The 21711-nt window shown below is 55.4% G+C and overlaps 1 protein-coding gene across 3 annotated transcripts in view; it reads left to right on the forward strand.

Moving 5' to 3' along the window:
• Positions 1 to 21711, forward strand: part of CACNA1E (calcium voltage-gated channel subunit alpha1 E) — a 139575-nt gene that overhangs the window by 65182 nt on the left and 52682 nt on the right. For all 3 annotated transcript variants that reach the window (XM_075507969.1, XM_075507967.1, XM_075507968.1), the window contains one exon: positions 14680 to 14783. In XM_075507969.1, coding sequence (XP_075364084.1) covers positions 14680 to 14783 — 104 coding nt within the window. The remainder of the gene's footprint in view (positions 1 to 14679; positions 14784 to 21711) is intronic.

Raw genomic sequence — 21711 nt, forward strand, 5'->3', positions numbered from 1 at the left:
CCATCTCTGGGCTGGTTGTGCAACCCGTGGCAGAGAGCAAAACCTCGTGGGCATGGGCTGCAGCAAGCCTCCTGCTTGAGGGCTGTCCCTGGGGAGCAGGGAGGCATCCTTCCTTCCCTCCTCCTCCTCCTGTGCTCCCTGGGGCAGCTCTGTAAGAGTGGACGTGGTTTCTGGGCACTGTGCATCTGCTCTCCCTGCGGACCAGGCAGTGGATGTGCCTGCATCCCTGCGGCAGCCTTGGGAAGCCCCAGAGCTGGGCTCAGACCCCTTCCCTGGGGCAGGGGCAGCGTTTCGGTGTCAGACAGGGAGCTGAGACCTTTGGTATTCGTGCTGCAAACATCTATGGGTGCTGATGAAGCTGGGCCGGGTTCCTGTGGTTTGCAGCCGCTTGAAGTTGCAGATGCCCGAGCCCTTGGGGTACGCAGGGAGCAACTTGGGGGCAAAGCTGGAAGTAGGGAAAAAAGCTACAGGTGACCACAAAGTGCAATATTGTTGTGGGTGAATGGCTGCATACATACATTTCACTTTATGGGCTAGGAGCAACTGTGCCAGTTCTGTTCCCAGCCTAATTTCAGCATCAATTTCAGCATCATTGCACCAGGAATGTTTTTATACCCTGGTTCCCATAACGCCTGGAGATTTGCAGAGTGGCATTGCTCTGCGGGAGACAAATTGGATGGCTTGTGGTGGGGAAAAATGCTTCGATAGTTACTTCGTTGTGAGCAGAAAGGCTGGTTTTTAACCTCAGACGAAGGCACCGTGCTGCCAGCGTTGGGGTCCCCCTCCTGCTCGGTCCATCCCAGGGTCGAGGGCGTGCATGGGCGTGCACGGGCAGACGGACCATGAACCACAAACTGGGGTAGAAAGGGGAGAGTTCATGGCAGGGGGTTGATCTTGCCACAAGGATTTGGTTTTCCTCTTCCTAAAGGAGATGGCGGTGTCTGGATCTTGCTGCTTCGGCAGGGGAATTAGGCAGGATTGAACCACCTGGGAGTTCAGACCAAAAAAAGATAATTTCTTGGCTGCTTCTGGTGTATCAATGAGATTAGAGACTTGACTACAGTGCCTATTGCCCAGGCATAACTGAGTATAGCAGCAAAGGTGATTTTTCCTGCCTGGTGGTGTGGTTTCCCTGCTTTAGCGTGGCTGGGCAGCTGCTGCCTGCTCACACCGCTGTGCCGCAGCCCGTGCGTGCCCAGCACTGCCCGTGCCTGGCACCAGCGACCTGCCCTGCACCTTGTTTCTTGAATTAATGACTGGGTCTCTGCAAAAGCCAGGGGCTGCTTCCACCAGCACTCCTCATATCCCCTCCTCCCCGCCCTTCAGCGCCTGCAGGGATTAGCAGCAGCGCTGCCCCTGCTAAAGCCCCGGTTGCGGTGTGCGAGGAGCCGGTGAGCTACATGGACGGGCAATTTATGGTCTGATCGGCCCCATGGGTTTGTACTAGCAGTTCCCCAGAAAGTCTGGTCTCCTGCCGTCTAGGGTGTCCTTACTGGGAAGGCTGGAGCTGATCCATTTGATATCTGGGATTTGCTGATCCACCATCTGGAACTTACTGGGGGGTAAGGGAGACGCTGCTGGGAGTGCTGATAACCATGCTCTGCAGGACCTGCCCCGTGGGATCCCCTGTTTACCACCGTGGCTGCTAAATCGGGGGCTCTCTAGGTCACCCGGGGAGCCACAGCCCTAGTATCCGAATGCTCTTCCCAGCACCAGTCGCAATGCCGGGCAGACGCGCTCTGTCATGGTGTCCCTGATGGCCAGGACCGTAAGGTGCCTCCCTTTCCTGCTCCTCTGCAAAGAACCAGCTATTACTTACCTATAATGGAAAGGATTAGGGACCTTTCTTGGCTTTTAATTGAATGAGGCTGGGGGCCTTGGTATAGTAAAATGCTGCTGATTCACTTTGGGAGGCGGCGAGGGACGGACAGTGTTCCCAGCACTGTTGGGTTGTGCCTCCCGCCCTCCTCGGGCACAGGGGCTGTCTCGCAGGGTGCCTCTAGGTTGCAAAGGCTATGGGTGCTCAGTCCTTTTGCTGGTTGGAGGCAGCAAAATGGGCTTCTGCCTTTTTTTTAATAGAAAAATGAGGCATAGACATGGGGGATGAGGTCTGCGGGGTTGCTGGAGGAGGGCTGGGCAGGGGTGGAAAGCCACTGGGTTGCTCTGCCCTCACCTTCATCGCTCAGAGCAGCAAACCAGAGCCGGCACCCACTGCTAACCAGCATGGACCTTGCCCAGCACATGCCCCAGGTTTGGGGAGATCGGCGGGGGACTCTCTGCTTTCCCACAGGAATGAAGCGATGGGAGGCTGCGTCCTTGCAGGTTAATGCTGCAGAGGAGAGGGAGATCGCAGGAAAACCACTTTAGCAATCTCTCAAAGAAATTGCTTACTATAGTATTCCCCTGTGTAACTGTATCGTGATTTTAAGATCCATTTTTCCACAATTTTACCGGGTCTAGAAGCATGGCTCCCAGAATTGGTGGATAGCATCATGAAAAGCTAATCAGCCCCGTGGTACTTTCCACGTGTGTTATTTCATGGATGTGCTTGCCTTTTGCCTTGTTTTCATCAGCCTTGCCTGCATGAAATGCTGTCTTGCTAGGTAGAAATCACAGTATGGGTTAAAAAAAAAAAGAAAAAGCCTCAAATTATGGGGGGTTATGGCTTTTCCAGTTCCTGGCCCTGGGAGGGCCTGAAGCATGAAGGACTTTAATTTCTTTTAGAGGGGAGTTTTGGGAGTTGTGGTTCCTCTGGCTGTCTCTGTCGTTCAAAACAGGGGCTAAGGAGTATTTTGCTTTTCTTCTTATGCTGGAGCAGATGCCCCTTCCCTGGGCTGGCTTGAGACCAAACCTGATTTGTGTAGGGACCAGAGGGAAAAATAATGCTGGCAAAGAGGCTCGCTGCCCTACTTCTCTGCCTCTGCTGGCGTGCTGGCACGGGGCAGGCGCCAGGTTGCAGTTTTGCCATTAAACAGTGATGCTGGGGTCCGGGAGGGGGTGGCTGGGCTGGTGAGGGGCTGCTGGTGCATGCCACAGGGCTGGCTGCCTTCAGATGGTGGCTTCAGATGCTCAGACTGGCTCCCCCAGTCCTGGAGAGCAAACAGGAGAGGAGTTCGAACTTGTTATTTCCTCCAAAACGCCGACTCCAGAGACTGTATTTATTCACTGAGATTGTTTATTTGCTTTCCCGTTTGGAAGGGCTCAGCTGCTGTGCTTGCAGGTAGCAAGGAGGAGCCCGGTTTGCCGGGAGCTGCTACTCTCATCTTCCCCCACGCTGCCGAGAGCTGAGACGGGAAGAAAAACACCCGTGGCAAGCACGCGCTGGGGCCGTGGGCTGGCCTGGTGGGCTCTGCAGGGCGAGGGGTCAGCCCTCCCTGTCCCAGCTGGGTCCCTTGCCCGGAGCACTGCTCCCCGGAGCCGGTAACACCAGCCACGCAGCACGGGAACCGCAGCCCCCCTGTTGCCCCCATTGGGCATTAGTGTTAGGTTAGCGCAGGACAAACGACAACGCAAGCGCACAGAGAAAGCTGCCGTTTATAGCTGTGGGAGCAACGCAAACGTGGACAGATGCAGGCAGGGGAGCCAGGGCTGCCTGCTCCTCCTGCCAGCGTCGCTCGCAGGGTCTGAGACTGCCGCGAGGTGCAAGCGGTTGCGGTTGCGAGCGGTTGCCGAGGTTGCATGTGGTTGCCCGGGGCCACAGGTACAAGCATAGGAACGTGCCTGGCTGTGGCCCCGGGCACCCTCTGCTTGCACCAGGAGAGGCTCCGAGCACTTCACGGGTACAGCACGGCCGGTGCAGAGAACCAGAGCCTGCTGTGTGGGGAAAGCCTCTTTCCCTGCATGGATCTGGCCATCAGGTTGAACTCCTGATCCTACTGTTGTGGCTCCAGTAAATTCCCGAGAGTCAGAGCAACCTGGAGACAGGCAGGAGTGCCTGCACAGCAGTGATAACCAAGCTGCAGCCGGGCCACGCAAAGAGCCAACTTGACTTTGCACGGGGCTACGGCTATTAGCAATGATGGGTAAAAACATTTGCCTCCTAAGCGCACGCGTTAAAGCAGCAGTGGAAGAGCATCTATGCTGCTAATTGAAAATGCATGGCAAGGCCTAACGGGAGCTAGCTGGCCACAGTTGCTTGCTATAAACCCAAAAGGCCTCTCGTGTCACAACAGATTGGGACTATAGGGAAGCAGGAGGGCGAAAAGATACAGGGAACCTGAGGAGATGCCAGGGCTGAGTGCTGGGAGCCTTCTGGGTGCTTTTGCAGCAGGAGGAGAGCGTTTGCTGGGAGAAAGAGAATCAAGTCCTTGGCAGCTTCCAAAGTACCTACCAAAATGTAGTGGTTGTGGGCAGATCTGTGTGCCATAGCCTCGGGGAAGATGGGGTGCGCAGGTCTTCTAGCCCCGTGCAAAGCTGAGCAGCCACCTGCAAACAGCGGGGCGGTTGCAAAGGCGCTCGTTAGGTGCGAAGAGCGAGCCGTGCATGCAGAGCCCGGCAGCACAGACTCCGCAAGAGCAGCTGTAAAACGCGAGCTGCTGCAAGGAAGGGGGTTTGCGGCGAGCGTGACTCAACTGCCACGTGCTTCCAGCACGCCCGAGGCGCTGCGGCCAGGAGGGTGCAAGGGGAGCCCACCCTGCCGGAGCACGGGAACCCCTGGTGTTTGGGATCTCCTCTAAATGTGCGGTGCAAAAGGGCCGAGAGGAACCTCACCACGTGTGAGATGAATCTCACCACGTGCGCGGGTTGGGGTTTCATGCTGCTGGACTGGGTTTTCAAAAGTTGGCTTGGGCTGCTTTTGACTGTGAAGCACCAAACCTGAGAGCTTCTGCTGGAGCCTGGTTTTCAAATGCGGTGAAATCCATCCTTTTTGAAACGGGGACTGTTCAGGCAACCCTGATTTGGGGCGCTGGGAAAGGGAGGTGTGCTGGAGTATACGGATCGGAGACGGGCGCAAGGCTCAGCTGTCCTGCTCCTTGCCAGGCCCCCAGCTGCACTAGTCGAGTGGCCTTGGAGGGGCTCAGAGGAGGAATCTGTTTCAATGCAGTTACTTTTCCACGTGTGTGTGTACGAAATTGCTTGTCACTTGTTGGCATAAATTCCCGGGATGTCATGGTCATCCCTTGGGATGCTCAGCACCCAGCTGCTCTCCCCGAAGCACCCATGCGTGAACAGGGTGAGCGGGACCTGACCATTGTGCAGGTCTGGGTGTGTTTCTCTTGCCTTTCGGAGAGCAAGGGCAGTGCCTGGCTTTATGTGGGGCAGTCAGGGCCAGCAAAATTAGTGACTTGGCCAGAGAGGAGTTTGCTCCTGTTGGGGTTTACTCGGACTTGGAGCTGAGCTGGGAAACCTCCCTGAGCCCTGGTGCTTCCAGGAGCTGCTGCAGCTCCTTTGGACATCAGTGCCTGTCCCCTGGGGTCCCTGCTCCCAAGACAAGGGCTACAGCGGTGCCACCCACGTGCCAAGGGTCATAGGGACTCTGCAGTGAGAGCTGGTGCTGCAAAGATCCCCGCTGTCCTGACACCACGGTGGTGGGCAGAGCACTGGAGGAGCTCAGTACAGCAGTGGTCCCGCAGCCGGGGGCTGAGCCTGCCCTGCGGCTCCTTTGGGCACTGCGGGGGGCGAAGCTGGGAGTGTGATGGGTAACGGTAGCTCGCAGCAAGGAGTGGTGCTGGCTAGAGATGATCTCTGGGGGGAGGAGGAGGAGGAGGAGGGAGCGAGGCTGGAGAGCGGAGGAGATGGGAGGGATGGCGAAAGAGGGAAACTTACTGGCTTTTTAGCCTCTGTGTCCTGGGATGTCACCAGGCTCTTGAGCTGGAACGCTTGCAAAGGGAAAAGGAGTGCCTTTTCGTGTGTTTTAAATTAAAACGCAACACAAAAAAATATCCTGTCGGGGAGGTATGAAAATTTAATCAACACCCAGTGCTCTTAGCAGCTCGGTAGCAAGCACAGATCTTAAAGCCTCTGCAGCTATTCCTGGCAGCTCCCGGCTGTGCGGGCGAAGTGGGGTGTGCTGTGTGCTGGGGGGGGACGGGGGCTGCCAAAAAGTCCCCAGCACTTGTGGCACTGCAGGACAGAGCCCCTTCCTGCTTCTTCCTCTGAAACCTCAAACGCGGAGTGTTTTAAATCCAATTAAGTTAGAGAGGAAACTTCAAATTCTACCCCTAAGGTTTAAAACCTTCCTAACTTAACGAAACGAGCTGTTTTTCCCCAAACAGCTCCTGGTGGTGCCTGAGCCGGCAGCGCGCGTGCTGCCAGCCGTGGGTGCTGGAGCCCATCCCCGACGGGCACGTGTGCGGCAGCCAGCCTGCTTTACCCTCTTCTCCCTTTGGAAGAAACGGCTCTTTCTCTGCACTCAGCAAAGCCAGACCCTCGCCTGCTTGCCAAATGTTCCTGCCTTTTTTTTTTTTTTTTTTTCCCCTTTTCTCTCTGTGTGTGTGCTGAAATGACACAGCAAGAAACAAACTGTGTCTGCTGGATCCCCAGCTTTGCAGGCATGTTCTGTCAAAAGCTCCCTGCCCACACCCTCTTCCTTGCCCGCGCGGGAAAGTCTCGCTCCTAGACTGTCTGCCGGCAGCGGTGGAGGAGCCGAGGGGCCGGCGGAGGCACCGATGCTCCGGCACTGCCCAACAACTCCAGGCTCAAGGAGAGGAGGTAGCAGGGGGTTTTGGCACTGCCTGGCCCCTGCTGCTCCTCTTCGTCAAGCCCAGGGTCTCTAATTTTATTAGCAGGTTTGGCGCTGGAAATTGTGCCAATGAGGCTTTGCAAAGCTGTTTCCGTGCCTCTGTGTTGGTGCGTGTGCTGCTGTGCATCAGGGTTGGACTGTCGGTATTGGGGTGAGTTGGGGTCCTTGAGCAAGGGCGCGTGTGGGTCTGTTGCCCCAGAGCATTGCAGCTGGGGATGTTCCTGCATTTAGGAAACATATTGCAGGGCCCGAGCTGCTGCTCCGGGCTTGCAGCGCGCTCGAAACAAAGCAGGGATCCAGCCTGGCAATCACCAAGCCCCACTGAAAAACAACACCAAAGCTGATCCCGTGAAAACCCTGCCCCACTGCAGTGTGCAGGCTCTGGGTCCAGCAGGAGAGGCAGCAGCGCTGGCACATGTCCGAGCCCGACGCTGAGGATGTGCGCTGGGAACGCCGGTGCTGCCTTAGCCAAGTGCTGGGTTTAATGAAGGCTGCAGATCTTTGCAAATAGTCCATCAGGAAAAGTTAATCCTGCCTGCGGGGCAGTTAAGGGGTGCTGTCATCTGGGGCTGGGGAAGGTGCAGGAGGGGTCCGGGCAGGGGGAAGGGGGGCATTCAGGGGCAGAGGTGGGGGCAGCTGGGGGGTTGCAGTGAGGGATGGCTGGGGGGAGAGGAGGAGGAGGAGGCACACGTGGGGTCAGGGTCCGCGGATTGATGCTGGGGCACCTGGGTGTGATTTCTCGGTGGATCAGAAGAGAACAGAGCAATAATTGGTCTCTGTGCCCATATCAAACGTTTTGAAAACTCTTGATTTTTAGTACGGCTTCTAGCAACGCATTTTTTGCATTCCATTTGGAAAACAAAAATGAAATATTTGGGTTTCTTTCCCTGTTTCCCCACTCCTTCCCCTTCCCCACACACGCACAGACACAAGCGTGCCCACACGCTGCAGGCTTTGCTGAGCTTCGTGCACCCCTCTGCAGGGACTCCTGCCTGCTGCCTGTCCCCGGCACCCCAGGGCACCCCAGGGCACCCCAGAGCACCCCAGAGCACCCCGGGGCCAGCGGAAGGCAGCGCTGCAGGCAGGGCATCGGGCAGGAGGTGCCCACCCTGCCTGGAGACCCCAGCGTGCAGCCGTGGCAGGATGCACGCTGCCACAGGCCAGCCCCGGCCCTGCAAAGGAAATGTACCAATTTCCTCATTAACCTGATTTGGGAGAGCAAAGCGTTTTCATTCAGATCTTGTCCAGCTGTGGGGTCGCTGATGGATACCAGGCAGGACCGGCGGGGAGTGAAGCATGGCCCTGCGTGCAGGAGATCAGATTATTGCTATTAAAGGGAAGAAAGAGGTCTGTTACTGCACTGGGGAGAGCAGCAGTGGGTGTCAAGGTCTTGAGGGAACTGGTTAGGCCAGGGAATCTGCTATAAGGTATTTATTTTTTTTTTTTCCCCCCTTTTTGCTGCGGTATGGAGATATTGAGGCTGTTCCTGCTGGCCTGAGTGTGTTTCTCAGCTGGATGCAGCCGTGGTTTGCAGGGAGGATCAGGCTGGGGGCTGCGGAGGTGATGCTGGGGGGAACGGCATCAGCCACGGGGGGGGCATGGTGCGTGTCACCGCCAGGCAAAGCCCATCAGGAGTTGCCAAGCAGAGGATTTGGCATACAAATCAGGGGAGCTGTGGTGTTTTCGCACCCGCTATCCCAGCAGGTCTGCTTTGCCCCTGTGCCGGGCAGCAAGCCCCTGGGAAGTGCTGGGGAAGGCAGGCACAGCGCTCAGGGCAAAGCCTCCTGAGATCCTGGCTTTCCCCATCATCCCCAAACCCCCTCGCTAGGATTGCAGCCGGGGGGGACAGGCAGACCTCTCCTGCCTGGCTGCGGCGGTTGGGACGGTTTGGTCACCCCGTCCCTGCCCGTTAAAGCCTGCCTGCAATGCAGGCAAAGCCGTGGGTCCCCGTGGGAGCTCTCCCTGGGGTGGGAGATCCCTGGTAGAGGACCACGATGAGAGCAGGATGGGGCCACCCGTGCTGCTGGAGGTCCCGTGGATTTCTCCCCCAGCCCGTAGCGCGGCGCTGCGGTATCCCCCGAGCACGTCACGGCCAGCTGGTTACAGTAATGAATGTGTATTACCCTAATGTCGTTATGGCCCTTTTTGGTCCGGATTGAAACAGAAACCACAGAGGCTCTCTCCTAACCCAGACGGATTTTGAGAAGGAACTTGACTGCCTATGGGGCATCAGTGCGGGCAGCTGATGTTGGCCAAGGTGGTCGTGGAGGTCTCCAGGATGCATCTCCTGCTGGGGAAGGGGCAGAAAGCTCCCCTCGTCTCCAGGCAAAGCCTGAAGTGGGAGCCTAGCCCTGTTACTGGACACTGGAGAATCAACGAGGGCGGATTGCTGTCTGAATGAAATCCAGTGGCTCCCCACATCCTGCTGCTTCCCAAATGAGTTGGGTGCCCACAGCCTTGGTCCCCAGATCCCCTCCCCAAGCTGGTGGGCAATGAGTGGCCGTTAAAGGCACCCTGCACAGGCAGAACATGTTTATTTTTAGGTAGGAGAGACTGAATTTGTGGTTTTTTTGGTCCCCCCCCCTTCCCCTATAGCAAAGAAATCCTAAAGTTTCCCATGCGAGCGCAGTCTGAGGGAGGGTACGTGTGGGCTGCGAGCTTGTGCTTTGCATTCGACTCGGGTATATATTTAAGATTTCTTTAGATTTCTGGCCCCCCGAGTGAGACCTTCTTTTGCAGCTCCTTGTGCCTTTTCCCGCCCTTTGAAAAATAAAAAAAACAAAACCAACACAAGAGCTGCCGAAAGAATAACCCCGTGCTGGGGGTTGAGAAGCGTGAGCCAGTGGGGGCTGCTTTGCTGGGTGGGGACCCGCCACGCCAGCTCCGTTACCCCATGAGGGTCCTGCTCCCACGCCTTGGTGGTGTCATTTATAGGCTTGGAGGCTTCGCCAGCAGTGGGATGGGTCATGTCTGCAGCAGAGATGTGAGTCCAGTGGTTCAGCTCCTGCCAGGGTACGGCTGGGGGTCTCTACCAGTGCCTTGGCATGAGAAACACCCTTGGGTGTGGGGTCCCTTGGGGAAGCTGTGGCTCCTTAACCTTCACCAACAAGCTCACGTTGGTTGTGTTGGTGTCTTGGGTATGCCTGGAGGCAGCAACAAACGCATTCCTTGGTGTGGTGGCTGTGGGAGAGCTTAGGTGGTGGTGGTTTAGGCTGGTGGGCTGCATAACGAAAGGGTGGATGTCTTAAAGGGAAGGGTAGAAGCAGCAAGATCAGCAGCTCCTCCATTTCCCAAAGGGCTTGGGTGAGCAATGGGACCTGGTCTCCAGCACAGGGAGCCAGGGGCAGGAGCCAGGAATTTCTTCGTTAAAGGAGTTACAACGTTGGTGTAATTTGGGGATGGAACTCCCTGTGTCTAACCTGACCTCTGCGCATGATGGCCTCCCGGTACTTTCAGCAAAGGGGAAAAAAACAGTGGGAAGGCACAGCGGACCAAGGCGATGAACCACTGCCTATGGAGGGATATTAAGAACAAACGATGCCCCGAAGGGATGGGAAAAGGGGCTGCTCAGTGAAGACGACTACATCCTGGCGCTGAATAAGTTGGGAAGGGCTATGGGAGCTGCCAAAAGTCACGCTGATACGGACCTCGTGAAGGGTGCTTGAAGGGGCAGCGAGCGGTTCCCCGCCTCTGCAGATGGAAGCAAGGCACAGTGAAGTGACGGCTGGGGATATTTGGGCACGAATGGATGTTTCACCCTGGCTTTTGGTCAACACCAAGACAGAGGCAACAAAAAGGGCTGGGTAGTGGAAACGAGGACTCGGGCATGAGCGCAGCCGATGTGGAAGTCAAGCACCGAGACCATCACGCCCATCAACCCGGTGCTCAGGATGGCTTCCCCCCCGTGCTTGGAGGGAGCTGGCACATGAAATGGCAGGTCTGGTAACAAGTATTTTTAACAACTCCATCGAGTTGGGGGAGGCACCATCTGACTGGAGAATAGCGAATGCGATGCCTATATTTAAAAGCGGGGGGAGGAGGGGAAAAAAAGTAAGGCAGGCAGGAATAGGACTGTAAGCCTGACCTCGATCGCATGCCATTTCAGAACAGATTTGGAAGGCAAAAGAGGAAAATGAATCATGGGTTTGCCAAAGGTAGGTCACGCCAGGCTAACCTGGCATCGGAGATCTGGAAACGTGTAGAGCTGCTCTTTGTAGTAAAGCTTTTGCTATGGGAAAGTGCTAATGAAGCAGAGAAGAGGGGAAGAAGAAGAGGAGCTCTGTGAGGCTGGCAGGGAAGTGAGCAACGCCGGGATGGCGCTGGGTGGTGTTGAGGGGACATAGTGGCTGGTGGCAACTGGCAGGGCTCCTCGGGGATAAGCCACGGGCTTTCCTTCTTCCAGCATCGGCTGGCTTCCCGGAGCTGGGGGGATGGAGGTTGCCACCCTGGGCTGGAGGAAGAGATGTGGGATGCAGTGAGAAATGGAAAGCCATGTGCTTGTTGAAGAACAGCAAAGACATCTCCTAGGAGCCCAGGTCTTGCTGATTGGGAAGTAGCAGTGTGGAGGAGGATGGGGATGAGTAAGTGACCTCAGGGTGACCACAGGCCAGCGGTGCCCTGGAGGAGCAGGGAGGTTTGCGGGCAGGATAGCAAAGTCTTGGTAGCATCGCGCAGGGATGGAGTGGGACCCATCAGGATCGCTCACGCGGGTCTCCTGCGTCCAGGGAAGGTGAACTGAGCCTGGACTGGAGCAGGGAAGGGGCTACTAGATAAAATAGGGAGGGAGAGCCAGTCATACAAGAGAGAACTGGAGGAACCTTCCTTTGGCTAGCAAAGCAGAAGCTGGGGATGGCCGTGATAACTACCTATAAATACATCAGGATGGGAAACAGCATTTCAGCCAAAGGCCAATGCTGGTAGAAGAACAGAGGGATATATAAAATGACCATAAATAAATTTAGGCTGAAAATTAGAGCAGCCATTAGAGAATCTGCTTGAGGAGCCTTCCTGTGGGAATTGTAAGCTTTTAAGGTAGAGCTGACAAAAGTCTGGGGGAGATTGCGTGACACGAGGGGGTCTAGGCTCAGCAACTCTGCGAGACCCTGGCAGTCTGTGTCCTCTCTCAGGCAAACGCAGCCAGGTGTGGCGGTTCCTTTGGTTTCCTGGGCAGATGTGCTTCAGCTTTGGGAGTAGAGAGATGGGAATACATCCACTCGTGGTTATGCACACACATGCATGCACGCATGCTGTTCTGTGTGCTGATGTCCTGCTGCACTGAATACTGTGTGGTCATGGGTCTCCGCCATGGGCTAGAGAAGCAGTGGAAGATGCAGAGCCTGTGAAATGCCAAGCCCCTTGCGTTTCCCAAACAAGCCCCCTTGTCCCCCCGGCTGGGCCCTCTGCAGCCTGGGTGCTGCAAAGGTACTGGAGCAACTCTTCCAGCTCCTTGGGGAATAAAAGGGCAAATTTTGGCAGTCGGAGCGGCCAAGCAGGTACCAGATGAAGGGCTGGAGCCACCGCAGCCTGGCTGGGCATCACCAGCTCCTGGTTTTGTAGGGAGCATTGGGATGTGCCCTGGGAAATTTTATCTTGGGGCTGGAGGGTCCTGGCAAAGCTGGCACCAGCCAGGGGACCTGTGTGGCTGCTCGGGGCAGGACTGTTCCTGGGCTTGCTGGCATCGTCCTGGGTGGCTGGGACCATTCCTGAGCTTGCTGTGGTCAATGGTGTGTCCTTGGGTATGTGGGGTCCATGGCCACAGCTCCCCATCCCCTCCCCTGCCCCAGCAGTGCCCCTCCTGGAGCCACTGGCTGCTAGCAGTGCCGGACACATAATCCCCCAAAACGCCTAAAATTTCTCTAATCCCCTTTACCTCCACCCCTGTGGGAGCTGGGTACACAAATGCACGTAGAGGTGGAGATGGCAGACAGCCTGTCCTGGCAGGGCCCTGCCGAGCCCCTGCCTCAGCTTCCCCAGCTGTAGGTCCCTGGTGGCACCAGCTTTGGCCATGTCCACAAACCACAGCGGGAAGAGGTGGTCTGTGTGCTGTGGCTGGTATCGCTGGCTGATAACCCTGGGGAAATTGCCCTCTGCTCCATCGTCTCATCCCCGTCTCCCACTCCGTCTCCTGCTGCGCATCACTGGAGGGGAGAAGGCCAAAGGAGGGGTGGCAATGGCCCAGCCCTGGGGGAAGATGTCTTCTTCACCTGCAGGAAAGGAGCTCTTCTGTTTTGCATCCCCTGAGCCAAGGACCTTGGGGAAAGCCCGTGGTTTTTGGGCAGGAGCCAGTTTCAAAGGCGAGCGATCCTGGCACGGGTGGCAGGTACCCAGTGGCATCTTGGCAGGGAACTGAAGCCCAGCCAAGCTCGGGTGGAGGGGTTGCACAATGCCTTGAAGACTAATGCCATGGCAAATGGTGCTGTTAGAGCAGAGCGTGGTGGCCTGGGTGTCTCTTGGAGGGCGGTGATGAGCACTGGCTATACGGGATTCCCACGCATCATTCCTGCCTCCCTGTGCTCGCTTCTCCCGTGGCCCCGAGGAAAGGGGCTGGTGGTGGACTGGGGCTCTTGAAAGGTGCAGGACCTTGAGAAGATGCGTGTGGTTTCCCCGGTGCCGAAGGAGGAGGGCGGTGAGTCTTTCCAGATGCTTTCCCCAACGTCAAAGTCCGTATTGCTGCTGTGTGCCCGGCGCTCCTCGGCACTGGGGTCTGCCCACAGCATCCCCCTCCCGGTGCTGTGGCCGGTGCCTGCAGTGGGATGTGCTGGCATCGCCCTTCCTGCCTTGGGTTCAGCGTCAGGGTGGTGGGGATGCCCGGCCGAGGTTCCCGCTGATGCCTCGGTCACTGGAGGAAGACTCCAGCGCGGTGGCTTTCTCTCCCCCTCGGAGATGCGCTTCTCCACTTGCGGAGCCTCGTCTTGGCTCCTGCACTGGCCGACCAGGAGACATGGTGCCAATGACTCAGATGAAGATGAGGGCTTAATTAGCACAGGGAGAGGGGGGGAAGAGAGAGAAAAGAGAAAGAGTCTTTCATTGCAACAAGATTGATACCACCTCCCCCAGACAGTCACGTTCTGCCGCATCACCCTCCAGCCTGGCGTCATGTGCGCCGTGCCTGACGCCGGAGGACAAATGGGACCCGGGAAGTGGCTGCGAGGTACAGAGGGGCACTGCTTTATTAAAAGCCTCAGTGAATAAATGTATAGAGCAGGGCTTGCCAGCAGCCTTTTTAGCTGTCGGGCTTTGCCCTGCGGTTAGAGCGATCCTCTGCTCTCAGCTCCTTGGGGTAGTGCACCCGGGGCAGGAGGGTGTCTGCAAGGTATTAGCGGTGATGCCATCAGCAAAACTCCCGTTTGAAGGTATGGGGCTTGTCTACACCAGCGCCTTTCCCGCTGTGCATGGAAGGACAAGCATCGGCTGCCTCTTCTTTAGCTGCCAGCTTTGCTGGCCCTAGGGCACCTTATAAATCTGTCCCTCTTAACCTGCACAGTGCTCAGCAGGCGCTGCTGCTGCGGGGCTGCTTTGCCCGGTCTCGGTGGGATGCGCAGGGGAGCACCGAATCAAGCTGCCGGGGCGGGGGGGGCATGCTCAGGGTGGCCCCCGCGCCCTCAGCACCCCAATTTTGGGCTGCAGGGCCCTCCACCTCCAAGTATACCATTGTCTTACAGCCCCTGCGTCCCTGCAGGGGTGGTAGGAGGAGGCAGAGGAGAGCGGTCCTGCCCGATGAGGGCTGGAGACTGTGGAGGAGAGCGTGGCTGGGGCAGGATGCCAAGGGGCATCCGGGCACTGCTGGCTGGGAGCCCCCGTCTGGGCGTACCTGCCTGCACGGGCAGCTGCCCAGTGCCCATCAAGGCTTGGCAAGCATGGCCACATCACCCCAAGGAACCTGGCGTGGTCAGCCTGGAGGGAGAATTGCCACCGTGCCAGAGCTAACGCACCTTCCCTCTGCCCCGGGTGCTGGTGTTGAACATAATGTCACACATGTTTTTTCTTTTCCCCTCCAGACCAATGATGCCTTAGGAGCCACCTGGAACTGGCTGTACTTCATCCCCCTCATCATCATTGGATCCTTCTTTGTCCTCAACCTTGTCCTGGGAGTGCTGTCAGGGTAAGCGAGATGCCATCCTTCTTCTCCAAGCCATGCCTGTCCCCTGTCTCTTAGCCCCAGGGTTGGCCCCTGGTACTGCTGTGCCCCCCCAGGACCCCAGTAGCTGGTTCCCCCCATCCCCTCCACGCCTGCCTGCCCCACAGCAAGGGATCGCTCCCTGGCTCTGCTTACCTCCTTACCCAGGGAAGGGGCAGTGTTGAAGATGCTTTCTCATTGTTTCGCCTTGCTGAAGAGCTTGTGGGTTTGGTCACCTACAAGAAATGGTCAGTGTCGATCTTCTGGCTGCTTGGGACCTGCTGGAGGGGAGAGGCATGGGGAAGCCTTATGGAAATGTGCTTGAGTCTGGGATGTGTTTGTAGCGGGGTGTGCATTTGCTGGCTGATTGAGTGTGGTGGGCATGGGTTGGGATGGGTTTGGGGCACGTGTGGGAGCGATGCGGGGCACCTCCACGCTGTGTGGGCCGTGGCCGGGAGGATGTGCCCAGCGCCGGTGAGGGATGCACACTGGTGAGGGTAGGGGTGCCTGGGGTGTATGTGGACAAGCCAGGGACACAGGGACAATGCAGCTGTCCCTGTTCTGCTCTTCCCAGGGGAAAGGAGGGTTTAATCCAAGCCATTAAGCTGGGTTTGGAGACAAAAAGGCTTCTTGTCTCCATGACAATGAACTGTGGTTGCATCAGCACATCCTCAGTCGCTGGCAGGGGTTGGTGCATGGGGAGAGCATGCCCTCTCCTGCACTGGGAGGGGGGTGTGGGCTCCTCTGTCCTCGCCGCAGGTGGCAGCGAGGACCCCGTGCCCAGCAGCAGGTCATTTTTTTCCTAATTGCCCATCATGGCAAAAAAACAAGCGCCACTGTAGCACTGGTTTGGCTAGCTGGAAAGCCCTTAGATGCAGGGATCAATGTGGAGACTAGCCCTGGTCATCTCTGTCACTGTCCTAAGTGTCCCTGTGAGTTCAGGTGTGATGGTGGTGGTCTTAGGAGTGCTTCTGGAGCGGCAGGCTGGGCTTCTGGGTCTGTTGGTGCATTGAGTTTCCCCAGCTCTCCGTCTGGGGTCTGACTGAGTCCAGGGGTTCTGGGGACAGGCTGCAGGAAGGGCTTCACGCTGCCTTGCAGGGAGGGAGCTCTTACGGAGGATGAAGACTTCCAAGAAGTGTTGGGTGGCTTTTGTATCAAGCAGGAGCTTTCCTACAAAAGCCTAGAGAAGGAAAGTTAGGAAGCTCGGGGCTAGGCAGCTGGAAAAGCCCCTTATTGCAGCATTGAATCAGGCCGACGTAGTGTGTTGTGTGGACATTGAGGCTTTTGGTGCTGGTGTGATGCTGAGAGCAGCCTGGGGACACAGCAAGATAGCACCGCTCTGGCCTGCAAGCCAGCCGCTGGCAGGAGGACCACAGGGTGGCTGGTGGGGTGCCTGGCCCGTGCCCTGGACCATGCTTGGTGCTTGCCTGCGCCGGGACTGTGCGAGGCAGCTGTTCCCACACCCGCTGAATTGGATGCAGTTGTCTAGGGCTCTTCCCAGGCACCGGCTGGCATTTCGACTGTTTGTTTATCGCTAATAGGGTTTGTATTGGGGAAGGATGCAAGTGGGTGGGTGGCCTAATTGGCAATGGAGATGCTCTCGTGGCGTGCTAGATACCTAGGGAAAAGCGCGACTGCTCAGCTCCCTGGAGGGCTGAGCAAGGTGAGCGGAGGTGGCGAGCTGGGCTCTGCCATTCGATGGCGAGGCCACTGTGCATGCCCTCCTGCCTGGCCATGGCCACAGACATCCTCTGCGGCTCAGTGGATGCAGTGCCTTGGCGGTGGTGAAGCATCCTCTTGCCAAAGCTGCTGCCGGAGCTGCGGAGGGGTGCGATGCGAGGCAGGAGAAGGTACTTCTGCACGCAAACAATGTATGTCCTTGGGTGCCATAAGAAGGGCTTCGTTCCTTGCTTTGCTTGCTTAGTTTTTATTGTTTTTAACACTTCTTGCAGTCCTCTTGTGCTGGAAGAGAGCGCTTGGCTCTGCTGCGGGAGGGGAAGGATGACCTTTCCATCCCCCAGGCTCTGAGCTGGATGAGCAGGCAGGGTCTGGCTGGATCTCCCTGCACGCCCCGCGGCTGGGCTGAGCTGGGAGGAGAAGGTCACTTTGGGGATGAGCTCCATGGAAACACCTCCACGCGAAGGAAACCTTTCCCTGGCATTACGGCACTGCTTTGGGGGAAGACGGGCAGCCGTGCCCAGCTAGCTGAAATCACGGTCGCTCTGTTACCTTGGGGTGCAGCAGTGAGCAGCGAGCCCTGGTAGCTGCTTGCATAAACCTGGATCCACATTGCTTGCAAACTGCACCATCTGCACTGGTGAATAACGAGGTCTGCTTGGGATTTCCAGCCTTCTCGAAGTTCATGCTCACGAGCTGCTGCAGAGCTGCCTCTCTGCCCTCTCTTTGTCTCGGCAGCGGTTTTCTTTGGGGAAGCAATCAAACACCTGGGGCAGGTCCTGAATGCGAAGAGGCTGCAGGAGGACATTTGTATGTTTAACTTGCCACCATCAGAAGTTTGCCGGAGCCCAGATTTAGCAGTCTTCTGGTTGCGATGCGCATCTCTCCCAACAGTCAGTTCCCCAACTGTTAAGCTGAGGCATGACCTCCGTGATGTAAACAGCCTGGATCCATCTGCTCCTAAGCACAAAGTATGTGGGAGAGGAAAAGAAATTATTTCCATCATACCAAGGCTCCTCGATTTTTCTCTCTAAATACTAACACACACTCTCTAAATACTAACATGCACTGGAATTGCATGCAACACTATTAAGAGGAGATGGAGTTGCTCCAGGCAGGGGCTTGGAGAGCCAGTTCTTCCAGGGCTTTGGCATTTATTACTGTGTCTGTTAACTTTCCCCCTCTATGGGTGCAATTACGGATCAATTAATTCTAACTGAAAGTAGGAAAGAAAAAAAAATTGGCCCTGTTCCTCTTTGAGAGCAGGTATGAAGCCCAAGGAGATGTGACTGCTCAGCTTTTAAAGCTACACAAGCTACCAAAATAATCCTGGCAGAAGAGAGTCAGTGGGAGCGAGCGAGGATGGAGCATCAGCTGAAATGCCCTGTTTTCTGCCACGTGGCAGCTGGTGGATTTGGGAGCTCGGGAAGATGCTGAGACTCATATCGAGTGTTGCCTGCTGCCGTCCTGTGGCCTGAGGTTGGTGTCATCCAGCACCCTGCTGCGGTGGGGCAGGGTGCACCTGCAGCTCTGCACCTCTTCCCAGGGAGAACCGCTGTAGCACAGAGAGAGAAGCACATGCTGCCGGAGGAGCAGGATGGCTGGATGGGACCTCCTCCTGCCCTGCGGCTGATGGCACGCTGCGGGCAGTGCCCTGTGGTCACTCGGCTCTGAGTCAGAGGGATGCAGAAGTTACACGTGCCCCGTGCCGGAGATTTGCAAAGGTCTGCTCTCCTTTCTTTGTGAAATGTTGTGGGTTTTTTTTTTCCCTCAGCTGTTTCTCATGTAAAACAATTTGGATCTGTGGGTTTGGGCTGCATCTCCAGAGCAGCAGAGACCGGGTGAGAGCTGGGCTGCCCTGTCCCTGCTGCCTGTGGCATGCATGGTGCTGCAGTGGAAGTAATGCCATCCCAGTAACGACCACAGCTCACCACTGGTCCTGCCTAGCCACTGCAGAGGTCCTGCCTGCTTTGCCCCTCCTGGCAAGAAGATGACTTATGTCTAGCTTGTCTCTGGGAGCAAGAAGATGAAAGAGTGAGGATAAAAAATAAGCCATGCTTGGAGGTATAACGTTGAGGACTCATGTGGAGTTTCTGATACCAGAAAGGCTGTGTTTTGACTCTTTTCCATCTCCCTTTCCCCAGGCCCTGCAGAGAAAAAATGGTATGCAATCACCCTCCTCCATTCATTACAGCATCTGTCCTCCTGTTCAGGGCTGGTAGACTCCTTTCCCCTATCCAATCTCATACTTCCAGCCCCTTTCCAGGGTGACAAAGCTGCTATAATCACTGGTATTCGTCGGCTGCAGCAATAGCTGAGTGGGTGCAGAATGGAAGGGGATGCTGCCCAACCTGGGAAGGCTGGGTCCTCGGCTCTGCCAAAAAGAAGGCCTCTGGAAGCTGATGGCAGAATGCATGCTCAAGAAGTTGAGCATGATGGCAAGAAAAATGAAATCCATCTGCCTTGCACCAAACAACAGAGTAATTTAAATCCTCCTAATTGCTTCCACTCATCCTGGTGATGTTAAGTCTTTTCTCCCTTTCTTTTCTGCCCCCCACCCCCAGCTCTTACACTAAGCCTTTGAAAGAAACCACTAATGTTATAATTAAAGGATCAATTTGGCAAGATTTCTTTGTCTTAAGATCTTCTTTCTTTCAGGTTGGGTTAGCGCTGCGTTCCCAGTCTCCGGAGAGTTTTCTTCAGCTCCTTCAGGAGCCTTCTGTACCATCTCTGAAATCTTTCCACTTCACTTAATTTGAATTTTTTTCCCATCCAATTTTGAGGCATAACAAACGATGAATAAAATTAAGTTGTATAGCAATTAATAATAAGGGCATTGAAGGAACAAGTGTACATTTTCAACGGAGGCAGGGGTTTTTTTGCTGGCTCTACGCAAAACCCGGGTGCTGTATGTTCAAGATGGATCAGGTGGTTTGAAGCCAAAAACGCTGGGAAGAGGATTAATGTCTCGGAGGTAGGCAGTTTCTGGAGGGGAAAGAAGGGAGACATGTTGCCACGATGCAGGAAGGCTTGTGGGGAGATCATGAGGGATAGCAAGATGCCAACAAACATGCCCGAGAAATATTGCATCGGAAGTGTGGAAGCTTGGAGGCATTGGGTTTTTTTTTTCTTTCATGGTTGTAGCATCTCAGGGAGTGGCTCGGATGAGATGTAAAATGTCTGTGCCCGTTGTGTGTTTGGGGATTCACTAGTTGGAACCGCTTTGGAATGGAGTTGTGGGTGTAATGGGGAGGGGGGCTGTGATGCCTCCTGTCAGGTCCCCCAGCACCATCATGGGATGCACGTTGGTTGGGCCACGCTTTGTGAGAAACGGCCACACTTGTCGCTTTGTTCTGGGGAAGTTCTTGTGTCATCAACGTGGTATTTGAACATGAGTGGAGCAAAGGAGCCTTGGAGATCTTCATCTATATTCAGCAGCCAGGTGGGCATCCATATTCAATGAGTGCCTTTCTGCCTTGCTCTGCTGTACCACCTTTCTGCGGAGGGCCTCCAAGCCCTTTGCAAACAAGCTGCCTGACAAGAGACGCGCGTGTCTGGTGTGCCGTATCCCCCGGTGTTACAGGGAAAAACGACTCCTCTTACAGCCAGCCGGACAGGATGAAAAAAAAAACCCCACAGCAAAGATACGACTCGGTGACTTTCCCCTTTGATTTCTCTTTGCAAATTATTTGCCGACGTGTCTCAGCTGCTTCAGATTTGCTGTTATTCATGCCCACTTGCAAATCTGCTCTGTGGACTGCTCATTGTCTGTGGACTGTGGGTGAAAAGGCTTGGTTTTGATCCACTTGACAAAGCATTTGGCAGAGAGTTCTTGCTTACAGATTGCTTTTGGAGTTGTTTGTTCCAGATCTTCATAATTTCCGTCATCCTGGTTAATGACAGCAGTCGTGTGGCTGTGGCTGAAGCTCTTTGACTTGGCGGATGGCTTTGGAGATGCCCAGTTCCTCCATGACCAACTCCATGCTTGCAAGAGGGTGCTGGGCACTCCTGTTGCATGAGGTAGACAGGATGTCCCTAATGAATCACGTAGCTTTATCAGTTCTTTGTACATTGTGGGTGGCTGTTTGTTTGTTTTGCAGTGGCGGAGTGACATATCTAGCAGTTGCATTGTGGGTTTCACACTTGATAGTTAGCTCTGCATTCATTGTATTTGTGTGTTGAAGGCATCAATTAGAGTGCTTGAAAGTTCCTGGGAAGTTAACATGATGAAATGTTGAAAATTGGTGATTTTTTTTTTTTCATGCTGTAACTCACCTTCAGTACTGGCCCCGCACCTTTCATCTGCAGCTTGCTGTCACTTGCAAAGGGGGACTATAAAACTGTTCTCTGCTTACAGAGGATAAAAAATGGAGCATAGGAGGGAAGGGGAGGAGTGACATTTTCCCAGCGCTGCATGAGCCAGTGGGAGTGATTGCGAACAAAGCCCGGGGCTCTTGAAGCAGCGAAGCTGCACTGCTCATACCAGCCCTGCCTGATAAGAGTGAAATAAAATCCAGAGCTTCCATCTCTGCTTCTTGCTGCTGGGGCTACCAGACCCTCAGCCACCTTTCTGTAGCTTTCTTGCAGCATGGGTTGACCATGCTATTGCTGCCTTTGGTGCAACATTGCAAACGACAAACTTCTCTGAGCAATGGGGACAGAGATGCAAACCTCATCGTTGTTACCCTTGGAAAAATGTTAAAACTGAGACTCTACAACTGGAATGTCGGTGGCTCCCTTCCCCCGGTGGTGTTTGTTCTCTTTCTCATTTATTTTTCTCTACTTCAAAACAGTAAGATCTCCAAACTGTTGGCTGCTCTGAGCCCAGCCCAAGTGTTGTGGAAAACCTGTCTTTTTTTTAAAGGTCACAGCAGAGTTGAGCTGAACACAAAGCAAGCAGCCACGTGTGCTTTTCTCACTTTGATCACGGAGTACTTCTTATTCTTGGAGAGCATGCATGAAGTGTGTGGGAGAGGCATCGAGCTGCCTGGAGCTGATCTCACCCTGAAATGCAGAGGCTGGACGGGACACCTGCATCTCTGCTGGGATCCATCGGTGAGGGACAGGCTTTGCAGCAACGTACAGCTGATGCCCAATCATGTTCCCAAGCAATGGGTGAACCTGCTCTTGGATGAATGGGAGCCTGTTGTCTGAAGCTAACTGTAGACAAGAAAAGGGGATTACTGGAGAGAAGAGGGGAAGTATTTAAAGTCCTTGCTGTTCAGTGGGCCACGTT

This window comes from Mycteria americana, chromosome 7, assembly GCF_035582795.1.
Source record: "Mycteria americana isolate JAX WOST 10 ecotype Jacksonville Zoo and Gardens chromosome 7, USCA_MyAme_1.0, whole genome shotgun sequence".
NCBI classification, from domain to species: Eukaryota; Metazoa; Chordata; class Aves; order Ciconiiformes; family Ciconiidae; genus Mycteria; species Mycteria americana.